At 53.1% G+C, this 25,023-nt stretch overlaps 1 protein-coding gene across 2 annotated transcripts in view; it reads right to left on the reverse strand.

Moving 5' to 3' along the window:
• Positions 1 to 11,064: 11,064 nt before the first annotated feature.
• ZFHX3 (zinc finger homeobox 3) overlaps positions 11,065 to 25,023 on the reverse strand; it is a 344,347-nt gene continuing 330,388 nt past the window's right edge. For both annotated transcript variants that reach the window (XM_052795595.1, XM_052795594.1), the window contains 2 exons: positions 19,243 to 24,699; positions 11,065 to 14,248 (listed from right to left, as the gene is read on the reverse strand). In XM_052795595.1, coding sequence (XP_052651555.1) covers positions 12,669 to 14,248; positions 19,243 to 24,699 — 7,037 coding nt within the window. In that variant the 3' untranslated portion in view covers positions 11,065 to 12,668. The remainder of the gene's footprint in view (positions 14,249 to 19,242; positions 24,700 to 25,023) is intronic.

Raw genomic sequence — 25,023 nt, forward strand, 5'->3', positions numbered from 1 at the left:
TGAGCCCTTCCCCTGCAGCGCGACAGTGCTGCTTCCCAAGCCCTCCCGGACACCAGCACAGCACGGGCCGGCCTCTGCTGTGCCCACGGGACTCAGGGAGCCATTTGCAGCAACGCCTCGGGTCCACCTCGGCTCAGGTGGAAGGTGTTTCACAGGCCGGTGGCCCTGACACGCAGGCTGTAGCCAGGATCCTCCCAGGGCATCCCTGGGCTAGCGCCCGGGGCGTGGGACAGGCGGGAATGGCAGCCTCATGCCCCATCGTGCCCCGTTGTGCACCGTCGTGCCCCGTTGTGCCCCCGCGGCATCACGGGCCATGGACAGCGGGGGGCTGTGCCGGGGACACGGGTGTTTCTGGCAACACCCAACACTCGGGCACATGGCGGAGGGTTGTCCCCGGACCGCCAAAGCGCGTCAGGCCGGTACATGCGCCCACCCGTGCAGAGACACCGTGTCCGTAGAGAGCCGCACGCAGCCCTCGCGGCACTGCCGCTGTGAACTCAGGTCTTCTCTGCGGCGGCTTCGAGGAACCAGCGGGAAACCAGTTCCCCGACCCGGTCTGATCCTAACCAGATCCCGCCCTTGTCAAGTACCTTCCGCCGCAGACTGAGGAATCGCAGATCTTCCGCATGAAGCCTCCCTAACGAATGCCTTTTCCCAAACACAAAAGGCAGTTTCTGCGAGCGTGCGATCGGAGCGGCAGCTCCCCAGCTGGGTGCAAACCCTCCCACCCGCCGGGCGCAGCCTCGCCTCCTCCCGCCACCGCGCCGTGCCGGGCAGCGCAGCGGCCGGCACCCCCAGCTCGGCGGCCTGCACGCGCTGCACCGCGCGGCGAGGACGCCTGCGGGACCGTCTTGTCTGGCGTTTCCCAGGTGTCCTCGCCCGCTGCTGGTGCTGCACCGACGCTCGGCCGAGGGAGCCGCGGTGGGCCAGCTGCGGCTCTGACCTGCTAAGGGACATCTGGCCGGCGTCACCTGCGTGCCACTCGCCACGCAGCGCTGCAGCCTGTGCTGCAAAAGGCACTGTTGAGGGATGCATCACCGAACACCTGAGGGGCGTCCCCGTGGTGCCAGGGCCACCGTGGTCTGATGGAGGCTCAGCTGCTGGCATGGCCATCCCGCAGCCTGGGGACCACGGAGGCCACAGTCCCCGCAGTGCCGCGTGGCCCTGAGCGTGCCCAGGGCCACCGGCCAGCACCCCCACCCGCCCGCGGCGCGGAGGGGCAGCGGGGCGAGGGACGCAGCCCTGCCGCTCTTTGTTCCCCATCGCCACATGGCACCAGAGGAAGGGGACGGCGCGGCCTCGGCCCCACGCCGAGGTACCGCGCGCCTTCGAGGGTGGCGGCCGCTGAAGGGTCTCTGTGGAGCATCCCCCAGCCCCGGCGGCCTCCACGCGGCTGCGCCCTGCCTGCCGCCCCGCAGGATGAGGGTCGCCCGCGTCCCACTGGTGGCAGGACCCGGGGTGGGGTGGCTGGACCCCCCCGCCCCGGCAGGGCCGGCCGCGTGTGCTGGGCGAGCTGGGCTCCCCGCATCCGCGCTGCGCCACGAGGGCGGCTGTGCACCAGCCGCACGCTCTCCCCGGGATGTGCAAATCAGGAGCCCCCCAGCCCCGTCCAGAGCACCCCGTGGGGGGGAAGGGGCAGCGAAACAAAGTCATTTATATAATGTGTCTCCCTGCTGAGCCCCTAATGGCTGGCGCTTTTGTTCTGCAGTGGCTGGCTGGCTGTGATGGGCAGGAAGCCGCAGTCTCCCTTTGTTCCACGGCCTTATTCAGCAATTTAGATCCATCATAAAAATCAAATATGCATGTTGCAATCGCCTTGCGTACAACAGCTTCAATTTTCGCCTTTCTTTAATTTGAACTCCGCAGGAGAAAAAAGGCAGGTCCAGGGAGCAAGGGGCAGTAGGAGAAGCGCTTTGTGTTTTTGTTCAGCGGGCTGTGAAAATAGGGAGTAATGAAAATACAGAATTTTTATCTTTGCCTCATTATTTCAAAAAAAAAAAAAAAAGGGACAGAAATCTTTAATAAAGCCTCCCTAGTAGAAGGATAGCCTGTGCGGGGAGCAGCCTTCACGTCCCCCCATCCTGGGGATGACAGGCTCAGCGGGGCTGGGGGGACGAGGGATGGCCCTGAGGGCTGCGGCACTGTGGCAGGGGCTGGTGACAAAGCTGGCAGCTGCCTGCTGCCACGACGCACGCGGCTGATTTGACGCACCATGGCTCTCTGCTCGCAGACACGTTTTATCCTTCCAGAATGTCAAGGTGCTCTTCTGTTGCTGAAAGCAAACATATATCCTGAAATATTTTGCCAGCACCTCCCTGCACCGCTTCCTCAGGGGCCGATGAGTGCAGCTCCGTGGCGCTGGCAGGGATGGCGGTGCACCGAGCTGCTCTCCCAGCCCGTCCTGCGGAGGTGCAGAGGCATCGCTGCAGCAGATGCGCCGGGGCTGCTTTGCCTCCGCTCACCCCACACCCTCCCCACGGCCCCACAGGGCGAGGGGGCAACTGTGGAGGGACAGAGCCACTGATGCTGAGTGTACGGAGACAGATCCTGGGCTTCGGAGCGCACTGGTGGGCAGAATGTGGGCACGGGACATTTTCACCTTGCATCCCCCCTTCCGTGAGAAGGGGACACGCTTTCTCAGGAGCAGAGCGCTGAGATCTGCTTTGACTTGCATGGTCCGGGTGGGAAGGCTGCCGATGGGATGCAGGGGAACCTGCTGGGTTTGTGCCAGGGACCTTTCTGAGCCATCGCAGCTGTGGGAAAACTCGCGGCACAACGTGGGGCCAGACTGCTGTGGGACTCTGTTCTCCGTGCCACTGGAAATCAGGAGGAGCCCAAAGAAGCAGAGTGAGCCAGGGAGGCAGCCAGCACAGTGGAGGGATGTGTGGGTCCCCAGCAAGCCTGGGCTGTGATGTTTGTGCCATCCAGCCTCGTGCACAGCCGTGGTCCCGCGCTTGCAGGGTCAGCGTGCCCCCGTCCAGCATGGCAGGTCCCGAACCAGCTGCGATGGAGCTGTGCCCCTGGGAGCACCGCAGCAGGACACGGGCAGGCAGGGCTCACCAGCGCGGCGAGAGGGGATGCTGCACCCAGCCGCGACCCACCCAGCTGTGCTCGGGGCTGGCGCTGCCGTGCACGGTGCTGTCAAGGGTGGTGGGTCCATGGTGCATCTCCCGGCTGCTCGGCCAGGAGCCCCGTTTGCTGTGTCAGGGTCCCAGGCGTGGCTGGGGCCGGACCACAAGTCCCTGCAGCGTCAGCAAGCCCCACTGCTGGCCTGGCCCCGAGGGTGGCATCCACGTACGCGGCCCCCTGCCCTGGCACAGCCCTGTGCCCCAGCATGGCGAAGCTGCCTTGGCATGCAGGACCTTTGTGGCATTCCCTCCAGAAGCTGCCGGCATGCCCAGAGCTGAATCCCAGCCCCATGTAGCCCTGCAAGCATAAGGCGAGGCCCCTAATGCATGGTCTCGCTCCTGTGTGGGGCACCACGGGCCCCTGCCAACGCCTGCATCCCCCGATGCTACATGGCCTGTGTGCCCATTGCTGCGAGGTTTGCGACCGTCCTGGGGGCCAGGGGTGCCCCGGGGGAAGGGATCCGTCCCCTGGGCTGTCCCTCACCACGGGCACACGGGGGAATCCCTTCCAGCTGCTGCTCACCGGGGCACAGCAGGGCCAAGGGACACGCGGTCAGGCTGGTCATATCCCTTGTCCTTCTCCCCCACCATGTGCGCTGATCAAAGGCACTGCTTGGAGCGGGAGGGATACAGCTTCACATAATGGAAAGTGAATTTCTGCTTAAAAAAGAAAAGGCGCTGCTTTGCCAAAACACTCAGCATTCTGCGCACACATTAACCTGATTACGGGAGGAAGGGGGGCTTTTCCTTGTCTCTGCCCTGCTAATAATTTTCTGTCAATTTTGATTTGGCTTTAACCTCCCTCCAACCCCTGGTGTGCCTGGCTCGCCAGTGCTGCGGCATCAAGGGGTGCCAGAGAGCCGCCCCATGCCTTGGCCATGGCCCTACTGACCTGCTTCCAGCCGAGACCCACCACCTCTGGAGACAGGGGCGCGTTGGAGGATGCTCCTGGAAACCTGTGGGAAAGGGGGGGAACAACTGGGCACCCCTTCTCCAGGAAGCCCACCTGCCCCACATGTGCAGGACCCTGCAAAATGGGACACAGAAACCAAACTAGCAAAAGTTCAGAAGACACCGGTGATCCCCAAAGCCACGACTCAAACCCATGCAAGCTCCAGCCCATCCTTCAGTCCCTGGTCGGCTCCCTGCCATGGCAGCGGGCTGGCTGGGGAGCAGCAAGGCCCCCAGTGACCCACGGGCCCACGACGCGTGGCGGGCAGCCAGGGGTCCGCAGCCTGGCCCTGCATGTGGGGAGGACAGGCCCCCAGCCGCAGGGCACACGGCTGCTGGCTGCAGCAAGAGCCCGGCTAGCCCTGCAAGAGCTGCTTCTTGCATTGCGTGTGCCCAGGCACCCAGGGTGGTGGCACAGGGCTGGGGCCAGCCCCCACCGGTGCCAGCCCAGCAGCAGCTGGAGGGGACGGGCTGCTCTGCCTGGACACAGGCAGGAGGAAACCCCGTGGACCAGGGATGGTGACACCCAGCAGTGCAGCATCGCTGGGGTTGGCAGCGGTGGCTCTGTGCATGTGCACATGTGTGCGTATCTGCACGTGTGTGCCCAGCCCAGCCGGCAGTGGTTTGGCAGAGAATCCCCTCCCCCATGCTGAGAAAAGGCCCTTTTTTGCTGTGACAATTCAATATAATTGAAAGTTTGCTTAGGAAAGAGAGTCTTTTTAACTGAACATGCTCACAGCTGAATCGATATGAATTATACGGCACAGAAGATGCCTAGGGTATTAAAACATTAATTAAGTAACATCATGCTACCATCTAACCAACAGCACAATACCATTTATAGGTACTGCTATCTTTTCTCTGGGGCGCAGTGTGAAGTCTCTCTTCCATCACCGCAGAGGCCGCGGGAGACTCGGAGCACCGCTGGCTGCAGATCCTCCGCAGCTCAGGCTGGTGCCTTCCCTTGGGGCAGCTGCGGCTGCTGCGGCTTGGCGGGACGGCGGGCATGGACGGGTGCCCCCCAGCCCAGTGGTCCCGCTCCTGGCCCCAGCAGGCGCATGGAAAGACCCCCGTGGGTGCGGGGCTTTGTCTGTCGTTTCTGCGGTGCCACTGAGCCACTGCCACCTGCGCCCCGCCGGTGGGTAGGGGAGAACCAGCCCGGTCCTGCCGGGGGATGAGCCGCCGGAGCCAGCCCCGTGTAGCCCTGCCAAGGAGCCGCATCCTCGACCCGCGGATGGTGCCAGCACCTCTGCGCTGAGCTGCCGCCTGTGGAGCTGAGCGGAGGCAGTGCCCATGCGGCTGTAGTTGGATTAGCTCACCACATCAGCCCGGGGAACTAATGCACCGATTCTGCAATATACCAAAATAGAAAGTCATTGGAGTGAAATCAGTGTCTTCACCACATCCCCTCTGGCAGAGCGTTAATTAAAATGACTCTCTAGTGCTTTAGATCATCAGGTGTACATTGTTAACGAGCTTGGAGGAGAGAATGGGCTCCACATTTGTAGTTTAAGCGCTGATGGAGTTAACCCTTCACCACTGCTGGCACAGCCTGAGCCTGGTGGCAGTTTCTCAGAGCATCCGTCTGCATTAGAGAAGTCGGCTCTCTTAGCAGACTTCAGATGTCATTTAGCAAAGATGTTAACGTGGGACCCTGCTCGGTTCAGCAGAGGCCTGGAGAAGCGACGTGGCTGCAGCTGCTGGTCTCAGGAGAGGGGGTCTGTGCCCAGCCTGGGCTCCCCATGGGCTTCTGTGACCACAGCAGGGGCTGCAGGGCCAGCTGCCTCACGGACTGAACTTGCCCTGTGCTGCAGCAAACCTGGACATGGCGGGGAGGCATCCCACAGCGCAGAGCAAAACTGGTCTCACTGGAAGTCGGCAGCTGGCAAGGTTTTGGAGTTCCTTTTGGCCTTGTTTTAGTCCCAGTGATCTGCTGCTTCATGCCCTGGACACCTTTACGAATGCAGCTCTTCTGTCACTTGGTGGCATTGAAAATGTGTCCTTGATGCCTCACCTGGATGCTGGGGAGCTGGCAGCTCTGGCCACGGCATTGAGGTGGCAGCAAGGGAGGGAAGCCGGTCCCCACGGCTGCTGGCACAGGAACGGACCCTCTGTAGCGCTGACCTGTGCATGCACACTGGGCTGCCTGGTGGCATTGCCGTGCCTGTCCCCTGCCCTGGCACCCCCCTAGAGCCAACGGTGCTGCCTGGACGCAGCCCTGCACCCAAGGGGACGTGGGGCCAGGGCGAAGGGCTCAGCTGCTGGCTGGGCAGCCCAGGAGCAGGGTGGCTCAGCCCCGGCACGGAGCAGCCCACAGCTGCTGCGACGTCCGGCAGCGCTGTGCACCAAGAACGGGTGCAGGAGGGACAGCATCTCCGAAGGCATCCTCCGTCCGTAGCCTCCGAGTGCTCCAGGGACCTGCCTGCCAGGCGGGATGCGGTTTGCACCGGTGTCCGGCTCCTGCACCCAGTGCCCGTGCCGGCCCCGTGCCCGGGCTGCCGGCAGGGCTCGTGTGCCAGTCTCATCTCCGCTGTACACCCAGGTGGGATCCCCTGTGGAAAAGCTGGTTGGGAACAACGGGGAGACCAGCGGCGTTTCCCCCTTTGGTGTCAGCACGCACCGGGCGTCCCGTGGCACCGCATGCTGGGCTGTGACACGGGGACTGCCCGGGCTGCCCCCCCGGGGGCAGCTGGCCGAAGCCCCTGCTCCTGCTGCATCGACACAGCAACACGCAGGCTGCACCCAAGGGCAGTGGCACCTCCAGCTGGGAACTCTGCTCCAAACCCATTGGCAAGGTTACTGTCTGTAGTGGACACCTGATCACTGCTCTGTTTTTATAAATACGTATTTTTTTGGCCTGTAAGAGTGTACTAGTAAGAGCTAAATCTTTTCCTTATCTTTTAGGTGATGGCAGTGAAAGGTTATTAAAAAAATCACTCCTGGTCTCCTCTTACCAGAATCACAGCATGGAAAACCCTTTTTATTTCTGTCAGAGGTTTGCACAATTTCCGCTGATGCACTGCTCTGAGCAGAGAGGCTCTTGCAGAGGTTTTTAGTTTGCAGCTTGTGCAGCTACTAGAGGCCATTTACACCTTTCTGAGCATTAGAGAGGTGCTTTCTCAAGTGTAGCTGTTTTAAACTGGAATTCAACCCAGGAATAAACAGCAACGTTACATAATAAACTTACAAAACTGCAGGTCTGTGAACAACAGTGAAGTCATTAACGCGGCACAGTGCAAACACCGGTGGAAGGGTTGCGCTGGTGACCCCATTACTGCCGCAGTCCCATCTGCTTGTGGAAAACACAGAATGGATTTTTTTCCCCTTTAAAAAAACCCAAACAGCTAAGAGGCAATCCAGATCCCCACCTGTTTAGGCTCACGCCAGAAGAGCAACGCCTGAGCCTGGGACAGGACCAGGCAGCCCAGCCCGTGGAGAGTTTTGGGGTACCGAGTTGCAGTATGTGTTCGGGTGCAATCGTCCTTGCCATTTCAGTCGCCAAAGCGCAGGATCTCCTCTTTCAGGGCTCCACACTGGGGCCAGGGCCTGGGCTGGCTTGGTCTGGTTACACCATGGCACCGGGAGTCGTTGGGGGCTTGGCAATTTCCACCTGCTTTATTTCATAATTCATGTATTTTTGGAGCCTGAATCAGTACAAGTGTTGGTTTTCCTTTTTTCTCATGAAGGTGCATCAGCAACCCGATTATTAAACTTACTGGCTCACAGGTGAATGTCCTGACCAGATTAATTAAAGAACGCTCCCACTCCCTGGCTAGCTGCAAGATTTCCTCCCCATGACCTCTGCTCCGGCCGGACGACACCGCAGAGCTCAGGCCTCTGCTCCCCGGGGGGGGGGAGGAAGCCCCACGCTGTCAGGGAGGCGGCAGAGCGGCCAAGGACACCCGTACCAAACAGACTGCTCATCCCACCTGCAATGTTGGGTTGGTTCTTTTTTTTTTTTTTAAATTATTTATTGCTGCAGTTATAAGTTAGAGATGAATGGTAGCCCCCAGGGCTCTCTTTTGGATGTGGTCCTTATTAATGAATTTCAAGCATTTTCTGCTGCAAGTGGCAATTTTTGGTAAGAGAATTGTGTATTTAACACTCAGCAGTTCATCAAGTTATCCTCCCTGCTCAAGAGGCACTGCAAGCAAAGGGAAGAGCAGTGAGTCAGCCACTTACCTTTCTTACCTTCGTCTCCTTTTGGTTTGATCAGTAGAAGAAAACAGATGGCGATTTTAGTTCACTTACTTCTAGTTTACAGGTTTCAAGATGACCTCAACCCATAAAGGCATCATGATTTCCCTTCAACCATTAATTACAGCAGTGTGCCCAGAATTCTTACGCAATCATTTAGTAAAATTAAATGCACTTATAATGTCCTTTTCACACACAATGCAACCCGAAGCCATAATACGAATTGCGCTACTTGGCTCATTACTTCCACTTTAATGTTAATTCGCAGCATCAGCCCGGGCGCTCTCACACCGACGGGCACCCAGACGCCCACCTGTGGGGAGGGACGTGGACGCGCGTGCGCCGCGGCGGTGCACGAGGGCGCGTGCGTGCGGACATGTGGCTCCGTGGCAGCGCCCGCCTGCTGCGGGATGCGGACGCTCGGGCGGATGCGCGCGTCCCGCCGAGCCGAGCTGAGCCGAGCCAAGCCGAGCCGCACGGCACGCACCCACCCCGACACAGACCCTGCACCGCACAAGCGGGGACATCGGAGACGAGAGCTTTTGCTCATTTTTTTTTTAATGTATCACAATGAGCAGGAAACATACGTGATGAAATATTTCCAAAGGAGTATATTCAATTACCATCTACAGTCAACTCAACTATGACAACAAAGTCTTTTGTGACAAATTTTTTAAAGTTTTGAAAGTTCCATGTGGTTTCTGTTTCTGTTAGTCTCCATGTATTTTGGTACAGTTCGAGATCAGCATTGTTACAGTAACAAAAAAAAGCTAACAAGACTACATTATAGAAAAACACCAAGAACATCATTTTTGGTTTCACTTGCTCTATTTTTTGTACATTGCAAAGGCTGTTCATATCCCTCTTCACCTCATTTATGCTTTCTGTTCTACCCAAACTCGCCCCCCAAAAATAAAAACGAAAAAAATAGTCAAAGCTTTGTGTTTCACAGTGGGCAGTATCTCAGCGCCGACAAACGAACCAACCGACCGACCGACCAACCCAATTTCTGCTTCTATTTAAAAGTTTAATTTTTTTTCTCAAAAGCAAAATATATTTCCACGAACAGCGAGTGTGTTGGCTTGTGTCAGCGCCTCCCTCGCCCCCCCCCGCCTGCCCCCAGGCGCGGGCGGCCCCGACACACCCCTTACGCCTCTCTTTATTCTCAACTGTACGAAACTTTGGCCATCTTCACCACTTAAAAAAGCTTTTTATTAAAAATAAAACAGAAACCCGCTCAATGCTAAGTTCAAAATCCTTTCCCCGTGCCCGGCCCCGCTCCGACGCCCGCTCCAAAGGCCGCGCGTGGGCTCGGGGGGTCACGCAGAGGCTCCCGGGCCCCGACGTCGCTCCCGCCGCGTCCCGGGGCGGCCGGGCGGGCTGCGGGGCGCGAGGCCGGGGCTGGCGGGGCCGGGGGTCCTGGCGGGGCCGGGGGGGTCCCCAGCCCGGTCCAGCCCGGCCCAGCGCGGCCGGCGGGGCTGGGGACGCGGGTCCCAGCACCGGCCCCGGGGCAGCCCGGCTGCAAGAGGAGGCGGCAACCTCGCACTGGAAGTCTCTAGAAACATTTAGAAAAAATACAAGGAAATGAATTTATAAAACCTTTTAGTGGGTGGGAAGGAGGAGGGGGAAGAAGGAGAGAGAAATTGCACTATGACCAAGCAATATAATTAAAAAACCGAAACAAAACAAGACAAAACAAAAGGATTTCCAAAAGAGACCTTGCGGAATTTGACAGATTAAGCTAGTGTTAAATTGTTAACTCGTATCACATAGAGAATCGAAAACAAAACAAACGAAAAAATTTCTATATGATACAGACAGAGTAACATACAACAGTTAAATGGCAAAAAATATATATATATATATATTTCATAGAATTACAAACAAGATAAAATAATGGAAAACAAAAACTGTACAACTTTAGAATTTAAAAAATGTTCATCTCAAACACGGGGAGAAATACAAGAACTTTTGTTAAAAGAAAACCGTTTGTTAAAACAGCGAACGCTTTTTGTGTACTTGTTTCCGTTTTTGACACCTTATGCTACAACTGGGTACTGGTAGGAATATTAGATGGTACTCTCTTTAGTATCGTCTACTTAAAAAACAATTAAAAAAGGAATTTGCACTGTGCATTAGCCTAGTTAGAAATATGTACAACAGTTCAGGATCTAGTCTTTCATCGAACTAAAACCAAAAATCCATAAAAATAAAAGCGTCCCGCTAGAAAATGAACCCCACGTTCGTCTCTCGAATGCTCCAGTCTCTCGCGGAGTCGACGAGCGGCTTCAGCACGGGGAGGAGAAGCCCGGAGGCAGCGGGAGGAACCTGCGTTCACAGTCTTCGAAGTTCCCTTTTGAAGCAGGAGGAGGATGAAGATGACGGGGAGAAGGCTCTCGCACTTTCGGGGCAGAGGAAACGGGGGCGGGGGGGGGAGGAGATTGTTTCTGTTGACATTTGGCTACAGAAGTGAAACAGCAAGCATCTATTTGTCTCCAAAATCTACATTTTAGCAGCACAAAGTTTTCCTTTCAAAGTCCGGACCGTAAGAGATGCGTGCGTGCGTGCGTCTGCGTGTTCCCACAAGCAGGGGTACGGAGCTGGACGGGGACGCCAGAGCCTGGCAGGCTCCTCGCCTGCCCGCACGTGGCTCTGAGCCGTGGCACTCGCCGCTCCGCCTGCCTACCACGGGAGAGAACTTGGAAAGAGAAACCTGCCTTTTGGTGCGCTGGGTTTTCGCTAAGAGTTGTCTCTCTGCTTGCAGAAGAAGCACAGATAACAACCTGGGTACTTTTTTTATTCTTTATTTAAACTTAGACTTGTTTGTTTAAATCAGAAACAAATTCTCAAGTAAAAAGAATCCTTTTTGCTCATTCTGCACCAGTGGTGAAAGGGTATGTCTTTGGATTTTATTTAAAGCATGAATTTTCTTTAGAGAAAAAAAATGTAACAAAAACTTTTTTTAAAAGAAGGAACAGAGTGCAGCCTAATTACACAAACAGAAACAAATGCTTATAGTTCAGGAACAGAGTCTTTGAAGCATTTACAAAATGAGGAAAAGAAGAGGGGAAGAAAAAGAAAAAAAAAAGGAAAAATGGAAAATAAGAGATAAGTGCACAAGGGTAACAGACATAGGTAAATCGTATGTATACGCCTTAAAAAGTTTCAAACCCCCAACAAAAAATATTCTGCAAGGGATCCTACTGACCCCCCAAAACCCTTTGAACTTCTTTCTTTAGTTTTTATAAAATAATTATGCAACCACCCTCTAAGAAATGAAGGTAGCGACCATAAGTGGAAGATTACAGGATGGGGGAATGGGGAGTAAAGGTACAAAGGGGAGAAAAGCTTAGGCGAGTCAATGGATTGCAATCTATCTGGCTAGGAATGAACAAGACAACATCAAATGAGAAGCCGTCAGCTGGACCATACAAAAGCTAAATGTACACAAAAGGGTTTTTTCTTTTAAATCTACCATACTGCTTCAGTTCATTTCCAATGCAACAATCTACTCAACACCAAAAATGGTCATATCTATCATAAATACAGAAAGTCAGTTGTTTTAAAACTTATTTTTTAAGCTCCGAGTCCTCAACACTCTTTGTGTGGGTTTTTTTTTTTTTTCTGAAAAGTGGGAGTGCTTAACTTTTCCCCTTGAAATTGGCTTCAGCAGAAAAGCTACCCTTAAAATCCCCGAAAAGCTAAAGCAGTTCACATTGTTTTTCTCTTGAATACTTTCTGCCCATTTTAAATTAACAAAAAAAAAAAAAAAGAAAAAGAAAAAAAATCCTTTTCTGGAACGAAAACGAAACAAAACAAAACAAAAACCCCAAAACAAACGAAAGAAATTATATATATATATATATAAAACAATGATTCTGAAAACAGAACAAAGTGTGAGCGATTGACCTGAGAATAAAAAGACATTACATTTCTTTTTTCTTTTTAGCAAGCCATTGGTATCTGAATGCTAAGATAGCAAGAAATTTAAAACTGTAACAAGGTGGGCTGCTTTCCCATACAGTGCATGCCGGCCTCTGCTGTGCTATCGACGTGGGGCGTTATTGAAAAGGGGCAATATACAAGGGGCTCAAGCTCCGAAGACAGTAAGGAGGCAGCACGGGCTTTCGTCTCCCAGACCAACAGTACCTTCGAAAGGACAAATGTAACAGATTTTTTTTTTCTTTTTTAAGTTTTATTTTATTAAAAGGAAAGGAAAAAAGAAATGTAAAACCCACCGGCATCGTTATATGGGAAAACAACCCACGCTTTTTCTTTTTTCTTTTTTCTTTTTTTGGTTAGAAGCTTTGGAATTGCAGTTAGTCTATTTTTGAAATTGGTTTGTTATTAACTTTTTTATTTAAATTCATTTTCATTGTTCATCTTCAAAGCTTACAATCTGAAGGTGTCCATTCCTACGCTAGCTAGACCACTGTCCTTAGGGCAGCCGGGGTCCCGGGGCCCCTCCGCCGGGCTCGCCGGTCCATCTGACTTTTGGCTAAGATCCGTGTCAGACTCCTCCGAATAGTCGTCTGTTGGCATCGAGGGCTGAACCCCTGAGGTGCTGCATGAACTTGAGGTAACCGTTGAAGATGAGGAGAGAGGAGGGAAAGGCGGCGGCGGCGGCTTCCCCGGCGGGGCGCGGGGGGCCGCCGGGGGCCAGGGCTTTCTGGAGGCGTGGGGGGAAGCCGGGGGGGGCCGGGGGGGCGGGGGGCTGTCGTTTGAGTGAGCGGCCGACTGCGAGGTAGATGCGGTGCTGGGGTCGGGGGGGCAGGCAGAGTGAGGTAATAGACTGGGGTGCTCTTTGGCGTTTCTTGCTGCTCTTGTGATTGTTCGGTGTTTGTGCGGGGCTGACTCGAGATGCTGACTGAGGGCTTCGTCCCCACACACCGTGCTCTCGCACGCCACGCACTGGTACGAGCCGCTGCCCTGGCCGCTGCCGGTGGGCACGTGAAGCACCATCTCTTGCAGGTTCGCCACGGACTGGCCGAAGAAGCAGAGGGACTTCAGGTGGTCGCTGGCCGCCTCCTGGTCGCCGAAGCCCGCCTGGCACTTGCGGCAGACCAGCTTGTACTGCACCTTCGGGACGATGAAGGGGTCGCAGAGGGAGTCCGCGCCCTTGCCTTCCGCTTCGGGCTCTTCTTGGGGTTTGGGCAGGAGGGGGGACACCTCGCGGGGTGCGTTCTTCTGCTCTTCTTGCTTGGGGGGTTCTTTGGCAGGGTCTTTGTCCGGGGTGGCAGCCCCCGCGGGGACGGGGGTTTGGCTTCCTTTGGGCTGCTGCGCTTTCTGCTGCTGCTGCTGCTGCTGCTGCTGCTGCTGCTGCGCCTGCCGCTGCTGCTGCTGCAATGCCTCCTGCAGACTCTGCTGGTATTGCTGGTACTGCTGCAGCAGGGAGCCGGGGGACAGCCCCAGCAGCGCCTGCGACAGCGCGGGGCTGTAGGGGAAGAGCCCCTCCATCCCGTACATGGGCTGCAGGTACCCGCTCTGCAGGGCGCCGGGGATCTGCGGGGCGTAGTAGGGGGAAAAGCCGGGGACGAAGTAGGGAAGGAACTGGCTCGTCAGCAAGGTGGTGGGGTCTGAATTCAGGGCGGCCTGCAGCGCCTGCAGCTGGGCGGGCTCCACCGCGTACTCCATGGCGGGCAGCGGGGCCGAGAGGGCGCCCGCCGACGCCTCCCCCTTCTCCTTCTTGGGCCCTGGCAGTGGGTCCCCCTTCCCCTTGGGTGCCTTCTCCTTCTCTTTTGCCTTCTCGCTCTCCTTCTCCTTGCGCTGCGGCGGGGGCGGCTGCTGCGGCTGCGGCTGCGGGGTCGTCGCCGGCGGCTGCTGCGGGGCCACGGCCGCCGTGGCTTGTGCCGGGGTGGGCGAGCTCAGCGCGGCCGGGGGCTGCTTATTTGGTAATCCAGAGGTGGGGAGGCCGGGCGAAGGGACGCTTGTGCTGGGCAGGCCCATCAGGTTGGGTTTGGGAGAAGTTAAAGCTGCAAGAGGGAGGAGAGAGAGGTGAGGAATCACTCGGCGCTGGGCAGCCAGAAAGCACAAGGCGGGGTGACCCCGGGCCACCCCACCACCGCCCCTGCACCACCGCCTCCTCTGCACCGGGGCAGAGACCGTCCCGAGCCCACGCGCCGCGGCAGCGCGGGTTGGAGAGCCCGTCCGCTCCCGCTTCCTCTGGGACGACCGCTCCGCTCCCCGCTCCCCGAGGCCCCGTGCCGTTGGGACGTGCCTTCTCAGCCCGTCACCTGCGGCCAGCTCGGCCACGCTGCCCAGCAGCACCGAACGTGGTGTCTCTCCCGGGGACACCCACCAGCCGCCCGGGATGGTCAGCATGGCTGCTGTTTTACTGACCCCTCTGAAATGCCCGACTGATTAGCAGCTGATGTCAGGGGGAGACGCTTTTCCTACATCTGCACTAACTGGTCCTTGGCCAGCAGAAGAAAAGCGCTATGCCAAATAGCTGTAACGCTAGATACTGTCAATCTCGTTAAAATCTCCACAGATTAGAAAGCCCTGGTCATGGCAACTGAATAGGACTGAACAGGCTAAATCTAAGTTATTTTGTCCTTATTAGGCTGATGTTCATGAATCCACAAACCTCTGATGCAACCCCTTCCTTCCGTCCAATGTAAGAGGCTTTGGGTGCACAGCTTCTGAGTAATTTCAGAGTTTTTATGGTATTCAGACATCCCCCCAGGGCACGAACGTTGTGTTTTGGGTGGAATTAAAAGCGTAGTGATGCTTCCTCACAGAGGAGGTGGATTAATGGTGGAATGTGAAGTCTGCCCATCTTCCCAACAGCAGGAATAGCCAGTAACAACACAGTCCCCCGGTGCCAATTTCTACTCTCACAGCTGACAGTAGCTGGGGGCAAGAGGCATGTGGCTCCTGGAGTCATGTCCATTAGTCACGTCCACTGCAGTTGGCGAACATGCTCCTAAAAAGGAACGTTTTGCTTGGGATGTCCCTCAGTGCCATTTGGGGAAAATAAAAATGAAACAAAGCTCTAACGTTCTGCTGGCGCAGCCCCGCATGCTCTGTGGCTCTGGAGCCAGGAACCTGCTGCAGCATCCACCCCTGCCACAAAACCATTCAACAAAATCTAACCTGTCATTAACAAAGCTGCGATGGTAACTGCTCAAAGGCAGCCTGAGTATGAACAGTTGCAGAACTAGGAATCAGCCATGGAGGCACAGTAACTTTAGGTTGTACCTCTCCTGTGATACATCCAGTGAGAGGAGAGAGGAGGGGAAGGAGAGGAGGGGAGGGGAAAGGAGAGGAGGGGAGAGGAGAGGAGAGGAGAAAGGAGAGAGGAGAGGAGAGGAGAGAGGAGAGGAGAGGAGAGGAGAGGAGAGGAGAGGAGAGGAGAGGAGAGGAGAGGAGAGGAGAGCAGAAACTGCCCCTTTTGGGGATTATTCAGGCCATGGTGGCAACTTAAAGTCTTTTCCAAGGGGAAGCATGCCAGCAGGGAAATGGCTATGCACAGGGCTCCTTTGCCTTGCGAAGGCAGCATAAAAGGGACTCAAACACAGCTAGGGACTGGGGCCAACAGCTCTGTCTGAGCTGCAGCTGCCTCCTTTATCCTGGTGAGCTCTTAAATCATCATAATTGATCCTGAGGAACAAGTGTAGGCATCCTCAAGCATCTCATCCCTGCCGCTAGCAGGCAGCCTGATACCCAGGGCCTTGGCCAAAGCAGTTGGCAGGACCGGGGGCAGAGGCTGATGGAGGGAGCACAAGGTGTAAATTCTGTGCAGACACACGTGCTCCTCAAGCTTCTGGACACCAAGCCCCAGACTGCTGCCTGCACAGTTGCATCGCAAGAGCCTGTCACTGAACCATGCCCTGTAAAGTTGGTGTAGCCCAAAGGGAATCCATGCTTCTCAACATACAGCACAGGAACCGCTTTCTTGCAGCATCGTGCTCTGAGCAGCAGCTGGCAGCTACGGGGAGCAAAGCACTCTCCGAAACCAGGCTGCACTACACCCTGGTATAAACAGCTCATTTGTCTACAGCGCTGCATTCATCCACTGACGCTGGGAACCCGCACCCGGCGCTGGCCTCCTGAGCCAAGGGCAGGAGACAAAGCCGCCGTGGCTCTGCAGAGGCCAGCCTGGCGAAGGAGCCCTGCAGGAGGGCTGGGAGGAGGGCAGCCAAGAGCCGGGAGAATTCAGCGATGGCTGATGCAAAGCCCTTCTGAAACCTGCTCCTGATGCAGTATCGAGACAATAGTGATTTGTGAAGGTATGAAGTGTATGAAGTGAGCCTCCACACAGCAGCCTTATAGATTTCAGATAAGGGCATATTATGGATAGATGCCATTGAAACTGATGTTCCCTAGTTGAACAGTCCCTGAGAGGTTCAAGCGCAGGAGCAGCGGGTAATTCATAACATTCCTGGATGCACAGCCTTATCTGCTTCGACAGGCTTTGAGCTGAGATGGCCTGACCTTTGGAGCTTTATCTAAAGGCCACAAATAGTCTGTTTGACTTTCTAAATAGCTTAGCCCTGTCTAGGCAGTCACTGATGGCTTTTAACATTCATAGTACGTAGCCCCATCTCCTCAGGACACATACTGGTCTTTGGAGAAAAATAAAAGCAAAAATATAGATTGAAGTGCAAAAAAGTGATTTTAGATCTTGTTATAAATTTGGGGTACTGAGTAAACAGCACAGAGCTATCTGTGATAGGCTGACAATATAATTTGCCAGAGAGATCCTCTTGGCCTAGTTCTGGCCTCTGAAATGAGATCTTTAGTAAGAACAGAAGTATCGCATGAAAAAGGCCTGGCATGCAAAGATGCCCTTCAGGCATGTAGCTAGGACTAGATTTAAGGAGCAGGAATGGGCAGCAGCCCTGAACAGAAGAATTTCTAATAGCAACGATTTTTAAAAATGGTTTAATTACAATGACCTATCTTACAACTATAGTCAAGAACAATTTTACTTTTGCTTTGGGAGTTGTTGGAAGAGTTCTGTAACTGCAAAAAACCCTTGCAGAGGCCCTAACTCCCAGCAGAAAGCTCTTCCAGATTCCAAAAAACTTATTCTGATCTCTTCTGCTCTCTGATAGGACATTATGACATGAACATCAGCAACCATGCTACAAGGTAATCCCCTCTGCTACTCTCATAGAAAAAAGGATCTTGACTCCAAGAGAGCGGATGATCTTTGGAAAGGCCAGAACTCAACAAATACAGGGAGATTTAACTCTTTTTCGTTTGTCAACAGATGATATTTCAGAGACGAGCAGTAATGGAGAAAAAGGTGAACACAGCAACTTCCAAGGGGAGAGAAAGATACTTGTTTTGAGTCACGGGTCTCTAGTATGCTCTTTAGGGTGTTATACCCAAAGTCACTGCAACCACACACAAACGTCAGGCGCTAGTGATGTGATTTACAGTGAGCAGCTCTGCACCCAGTCCCCCCTGCAAATATCAGATGAGCTGTTCAAGTTCCACATAGCTGCTCACACCAGCTACTATCCTTTTGTCTAAGACTTTGATTTGCTTATCCACAGATTTACCTCCTGGATGATGAAAGAAGATGGCAATTTTATTAACATGACACAACCATGTTACCTGGCAGCACGTGCACTGAGTTTTTCAGTCTGTTGAAAAAGGAACTTCAGAGTCAGCCTGCTGAACAAAAGCATCAGAAAGTCTTTTTGGAGACTGATAGCACTCTAGTTTCTGAATAAGAAGCCAGGAAGATGCTCAGATCCTATTTAGGCTTCACGCCATGGATTAGAACTCATTATTATCCAATTAGTTCAGTGCAACAAGAGAAAGTTATCGTTTCTGGACACTGCCCAATAGCGGAAGACCTGTATTGCCACAGTGTAGAAAACAAAGGTGCACATATGGTGCACACAAGGCATATGGTGTAACCATACCAGGCGTTACGGTGTCATGGGCTGTCCAACCTGAGACACTCTCAGCCTGCTGCTGAGACAAGACACCGGAATCAGTTCTCAGGATATCTCTGTAAACATAGAGCAGCCCTGGTGAAAGTCAACTTGAAGAGGGATCATCAGAAGTAAACAGAGAAGTCTGCCAAGTGAAAGCAAGTCTCCTAGAGAACATCAATTACTCTGTCACGAGTGGCAATTCAGACACAGGCACATCTCTGGGATGCCACGGATGCAGCAGGGGTGAAATAAGGCCCTTGGATCAAGTTTCTAGGTCACTGCTAGTCTACTGAGCAGTATCGTCCACTGCCAGTGTTTCTGCACATCTTATACCTTCCATCTGTCCACCAGGTATAAGGGAAAGGAGCATCCTCAAAAAACAAAGTCCAATATCTGAGATTAGGCCACCCAAAGGACTATGCCAAATTTCATTTTTATGTAGTGTTGTTAAGAAAAACCTTATTAAAATACAAAGTAGATTTGTCCCACAACTACACTGTTGTTTGTTGAGAAGGTACTTTCAGGTTGTGCCCAGCCAGTGCTCAAAATCCAATGCACAGCTGCATCAGGATTTGTCCTGGAGGTCACCATAAGGACATTACCTAAAGATGCTCCAGGTTTCTGTCACCAGTGCTGTCATGCACATCACACTTTTCCCTAGAAACAGTTCAGAATTATTGAAAACTTGGGATAGCACTACATAAACTGAATTTAGTAACAAAAGGAAAGGTATAATGAACAGTGCATTCAGCACATTAGTCCTTTTCCTGTTCCATTTGATAAATCCTCTATTTTCCATTTCCTTGGAAATGCTTCAAAATTTTTAGTCTGTGCTAACAGAACAGAGATACGCAGCATGTCTAGATCTTGCTCTATTTCAGACTTTGCTAGAAAACCCAAGCTCAGGAATTAAAGATAAAATACCTATTGCTTATTTGCTGTCAAGTAAACATGCCTAACTAAAGGGCTGGGTATCCTATTATCAGTCATTCTCAAGGGAACATCCGCTTGTGCTAAAGATGCACAAGTTAAGCTGTGTCTCTGAGCAGTGTGATAATATCCATACCCACCTGTGTTGGATGGGGTGAAGCCTGGTAAGGATGGGCTGTTGAGGCCTGGGAGCAAGACTGGAGGGATGCCCTGTAGTGCTGGGTATGCAGCAGGAAGGTTAAGAGCTTGCAGAGGGGTGTTATCAAACATGCCCTGCTGTTGAGCTGCCAGACCAAGAACCTCATTGGCTTTTTTGATCCGGTCCAGCTCCTGCTGAGCCATCAACTGACGTACAGTAGCTGGGTCAAAATACTCCTTTTCCTTATCCAACTGGCTTCCAATGGTTTCTTTAACTTTGGAGATATGCTGTTGAGAGAAGATATGGTCACGTACAGACAGTCGAGCGCTGTACTTGATGCCACACAAAGTGCACTCTGTTTTGGGTCCCTCGTAACTTGTTTGGTTTATACCAAAATGCTTGGCCATGCTGAGTTTGGACTTCTTCTCCTTTGCCCTAGCATTCTGGAACCAGACCTGAACAACTCTCTTTGGCAGTCCAATGTCATTGCCCAGGACCTCACACTCCAGCATGGTAGGTGTCCTGTAGTCATTAAAGCATGACTTAAGAACTTTTAGCTGGAGATTAGTCATCTGAGTGCGAAAGCGTTTCTGTCCGGGCCGATCCCCGCTCTCCCCAGACTTGCTGGCTGAACCACTTGCACCAGGGCTGGGTGAGCAGGGGTCTGCAAGGCTGGATGTTTCGCTATAGTCCACAGTACCTTCATTATCGTACTCTTTGCTGTAATAGCTGGGAGCTGGGCTGACCAGGCCAGAAGACAGACGATCTTCATATTCAGACATTGCTATCATGGCAGCTTTTGTCAGACCTTCACTGGGTCCTGATGCTGATTTGGTTTCGGTTACAATCCCTGTTGCACTGTCGTTGTCTGCATTTCCTTCATCTCCTGTTGTAGTGTCTGTGATTGCAGTGTTGACAGAAGAGCAGTCATCGTTGTCCAGCTTTGTTTGGTCAAAGCTCAGATTGACCGAGGACATGGAGGGACTCTCGAAGTCTTCTATCCCTTCCACCTTAATGGAGGATGGACTCAGCAGAGTTCGAGGTGACAGTTCCATGCTCTTGTTCACTGGGGAGAGAGGAACACTCTGACCATCACTGCTAGTTGGTGGCATGTGGGAAAAGCTTGCTCCATCAAAGATGTCTCCCTTCATTTGGAGTCCCCCATCACAATCTAAGAGCATAGCAGACAGTGTCAAGTTGTATCCAGCTCTCTTGGCCTCATGCCAGTGACGGGATCGGATATGAGCTTCAAGAGCTGTCTTTGCTTTAAAAAGAGCTCGGCAGAAGGGACACCGTCTATGGGCTTGGGCAGGCCCTACAGCTCTGAACTGCCCCTTCCTTTCCCGTGCACGGGTGTTCTGAAACCAAACTTGCACCACGCGTTTCTTCAAGCCCACTTCATGTGCAATGTGATCCAACATTTTCCGTGTTGGGTTGGAGTCGAGCAAGTATTTCTGATAAAGAATTTCCAGCTGCTCTGGGGTAATGGTTGTCCTTAGGCGTTTATCCCTTTGCGGTTCCTCTCCTCCAGTCCCACTGTCATTTTCTCCAGGGCTTGCACTGGCCTTTTCCTCCAGCTTTCTCTTCAGTGTATTCATTGTGGATGTTGGAGTTGACGGTGAAGTGGCTGAGCTTGCTGGAATCTGTGGTAATGTTCCAGATAGCAGCTGGCTCGCAAGTAGTGGATTACTGGGATCAAAAAGCATGAACGGCATATCCAGCGTTCTGTCCAGGAACGGGGGGTGGATAAACTGGTTCTGTGCACTCAGAAAATGAAGCTGCTGATGCTCCTGCCAATGCTCAAAGGAAGGAAATGCCAGCTTACACTGGTCACACTGGTATGGGATTAGCTGAGGAGGTAGGTTTGCCAGCTGTTGAGGGGTGGATGTGTGAATGGGTTTGAGGGAGAGATGCGAGAGCTGAGACGGACTTGGGCTTGACTGTGACAAGGAGCACTGAGGGGGCTGAGGAGGGGGAGGTGGCTGCTGCAATGAGGAGGGGGAGGATAACTGTGTAATCTTTTGGTGTGCTGAACTTGACTTTTGTTCTCCTTGGTCCTGTTGCTGCTGAGACTCTTGCTTTGGTTGCACTTGCTTCTCTTGAGTTTGGTTTTGCTGTGTACTTGGAGGTTCGGACTGCTTTGGTTTTTCATCTGTAGCTTCTACTTTAGAACTATAGGTGGAGGAATCATCTGCCTCTGCTGTGAGCTGCAGAAAAGCTGAGGAGGTTGCGTTGGCTGAAGACGTAGGTGTGCTGTAAGCTTGTGAGGGCATTGGTGTGCTGCAGGAGGAACTGGTTGGAGTCAAGAGCTCCATTGCATCCATAGAGTCTTCATTCTGGCTATCATCCTGTCCATCCTCATCCTCATCTTTGTAACAAAGCTTTTTCTGGTGTTTAATGAGATCAAAAATGCGCTGAAAGACTAGACTGCACTTTTTGCATTGGTAGTTCAAGTTGCTTGTTCTAATATACCTGTCATTTGTAAGCTCCCGCCGTTCCCCATCTTTGCCTTCTCCCTGATTCTCATAGTTTTTCCTAGCTTTTTGACGGGCATTCTGGAACCACACCACTATAACACGCGTTGGGAGGTTCAGCAAGTTTGAAAGCTGCTCAAATTCATCATCCTTTGGATAAGCATTGGCATCAAAGAAATCCTGCAGGACTCTGAGTTGGTAGTCAGTAAAGCGTGTCCGGGAGGACCGCTTGCTTCCCCAGTACTCCTGCTTTTGAGGTTCTGGAGAAGGAGGACGTGAGTCTATCTTCAGTTCTTCCAGGCTGGTAATGGGAGGATTACTGAAGTTGTATGGGGAATCCTTGTTGCGCTGGCGTTCTTTGAAAAGAGTGTTTCTGAACCAGTGCTTGATCACTTTCTGAGGCAGTCCAGATTTGTCCGCCATCTCTTTGATCTGTTCCTCACTTGGGGAATTGTTAATATCAAAATACTGCCGAAGGACTCTGAGTTGGTCGTCGGTGATCCGTGTCCGTGGCCTCTTGTTCTGCTGCTGCTGGAGAAGGCTAGGGTTGAGCTGATGCTGGTACAACTGGGCCAAGTCGGCAGGCAGAGGGTCTACGGGACCCAGCTGGGGTGGCAGCTGAGCAGGTAACGTTTGTAGTGGCATGGTTTGCATCATAAGTGGTGAAAAGATGGGGAGCTCCATTGGCATGGACAGCTGGGTGAGTGGCACAGATGGCTGGGCTGGTGCGATTGTAGGAGAGGTAATCGGTGGGGCAGAAGTAGGAATGGTAGGAGTAGAAGCTGGCTGAGGAGGTGCTGGAGGGAGCGGAGGTGGGGGCGGTGGAGGTGGTGGTGGTGGCTCTGGGGTCTGAGGCCGTAGCGGGTACAGTTTGTCATAGTGTTCTCTATATTGTTTGGCAAATCTCTCTAACTGCTTAAAGGGAAAGTAATGTTGGTGAACATGCTCTTGGTGGCTCTTCAGGATGAGGATGTTCGAAAAGAACTTGCCGCATGTATCACATTCAAGCTTTTCCAAGTTCTCACCTTGCTCTGTCTTCCCATTTTTCTTCTGCACCTTCTGCTTGTTCTCGTTGTACTGAATGACAAGCTCAAAGCCAAAGTTTTCCAGCAAGGCTTTTGTGGCATTCCCTCTTGCATCAGAGGCAATACGCGGAGGCAGTAAGGAGGGTTCTGAACTACTGCCTGGTACAAAGTCCTTCTTCTCTTTGGGCTTTAAGTTATCAGGCAGAGACTCCTTAGATGCTACATTATTGTCTCCCCTCTCTGCACTTTCCCTTTCCCGTGGGGTTTCTTTTTCTTTCTCCTTCACTACTGATTTATTCTTCTTCTCAGGGTGCTGGCTTTGCTGTATAAGGACGGAGTGAGGTTGTGACAAGGACAGCTGACCTTGCTGCTGCTGTAAGAGCTGTGGATGGCTCTGCTGAGGGAGCTGAACTTGAGCCTTCAGGTCCTCCAGCAAACTTGGACCTGTACCAGTCAATGTCAGCGCACCACTGGTGACAGGCAAACTAACTTCTGGATTGAGCTGGAACTCAGCACTGGGGATGTAGAAAGGAAACAAAAGATGCTGCTGTTGCTGAAGCTGCAGAAGGGTCTCAGTGGTCATCGGAAAGTGCGGCAAAAGTGCTGGATTGAACAGCTGAGACTGCAGGAGAGCAGCTTGCTGCTGCAGTTCTTGTTGCAGATGGGCCTGGACTTGGGCCTGGGCCTGTGCCAAGGTTTGAGCTTGTTGCTGCTGCTGCTGCTGCTGCTGTTGCTGCTGTTGCTGCTGCCTGGATGCAATCATGTCTGCCAGCTTCTTTCGGTTTACCTCTTTGGGCTCCGAAGGGGAGGAGATATTAGTGCTTACAGGGTTACCTAAAGGAGGAATTCCCACGTTGTCGCTGGATACCTGGTTGAGCAGGCTGGGAATGGGAGTTGTGCCCGAATTACTTGTGTTGGTGGTTGTAAAAGTGTTACTGTTGCTAGCGCTCACTGGACTTGGCGTGGATGAACCCAGAGAGAGACTGCTGCTGCTGCTGTTGCCAGCTCCATTACTACTGCCGCTGCCCCCAGCCGCCTCCAGCTTGGCAGCGCGAGCCTTGGTTTGGTGCAGGACAGACCTCATGTGGATCTCCAAGGTTGAGCTTTGACTGTAGGCCACGTTGCAGGTGTTACACTTAAAAGGTTTGTTGTCTGGGCTGCTGGTAGGTTCGGGCTGCCCAGTAGCAGACTCCTGGAGGGCTCTTTTCAGTTTATGCAGATGAGAAACTGAATTGTAATGGACCAGGAGAATGTTCTTTTGCGTGAAAGACTCCTTGCAGACTGTGCACTTGTAAGGGCGAGACGGATCTAGGAACTTCTCCATAGTGAAGTTAGGGCCTTTCCTGAAGGGTAAGGCCCTTTTCGGTTCTGAGCCAGAGTCCTCTTGTACCGACCCTGAATCGCTACCTGTTGGGCTCTGCTTATCTTCCAAGTCGCTCTCCTCCTCCTTATCTTCCTCGACTATTATAGTGTGGTCTTCTGCAAGTGAAGGATCGCCCATAGCGAGGAGGTCCCCGTTGACCAAGAGACCACCATACAGCTGCTGAATGTCGGCCTCGCTCAGCTCCAGATGGCTGGTTTCCAGGTGCTTCTTCAGGGCCTGGAAGGTTCGGAAGCTGCGCTGGCAGAGGCAGCACATCGTGGCTGCCCGGATGACGTGGTACTGGGAATGGAGCTGCAGCTTCTCAATGGTTTTGAACGCCAGGCTGCACTGGTTACAACGGTACTTGTAGACGTGGCGATCGGATACTGGCAGTTGAGGCCGCTTTGCGTGAACTTCATTGAAGTGTGTCTGCAGGGCTGCTGAGCTCTTGAACACCTGGTTGCAGCCCTTCTTCCAGCAGAGGAAGCCGGAGTCCTCCCTGGCAGAGCTCTGATCGGCCGGAACAGGCTTGGGATCTCCGCTGTGCTCTGCACTTTCTGATGGCAAAAGACTCTTTCCCGAGTCCTCAGAGATCTCTGCGAAAACAAAATTAGAGCAAACCTGAAAATTACACCAGCACACAAGGGCGGATCAACACCCTCTTTTTGTCCCTAATACGTCTTTGTTTTTTTCTCTGCAGGATGATAGGTATTTCTAACATTTCCCCTCTATCTTCATTCATTTATTTTAATACCAGCCCATTACCCTCATCATGGCCCATTGCATAAACCTACACAATTTGCTTTCTTGCCCACTTTGAATATCTGGAAATTATTCACACACACACACATTCCCTTAGTGCATTTATCACCTTTAATTCTTCCTTTTAAGTGAAGGCCATTCAGCCACCTGTCTGTTTT

The sequence above is a fragment of the Harpia harpyja genome, chromosome 9, assembly GCF_026419915.1.
Source record: "Harpia harpyja isolate bHarHar1 chromosome 9, bHarHar1 primary haplotype, whole genome shotgun sequence".
Taxonomy (NCBI): domain Eukaryota; kingdom Metazoa; phylum Chordata; class Aves; order Accipitriformes; family Accipitridae; genus Harpia; species Harpia harpyja.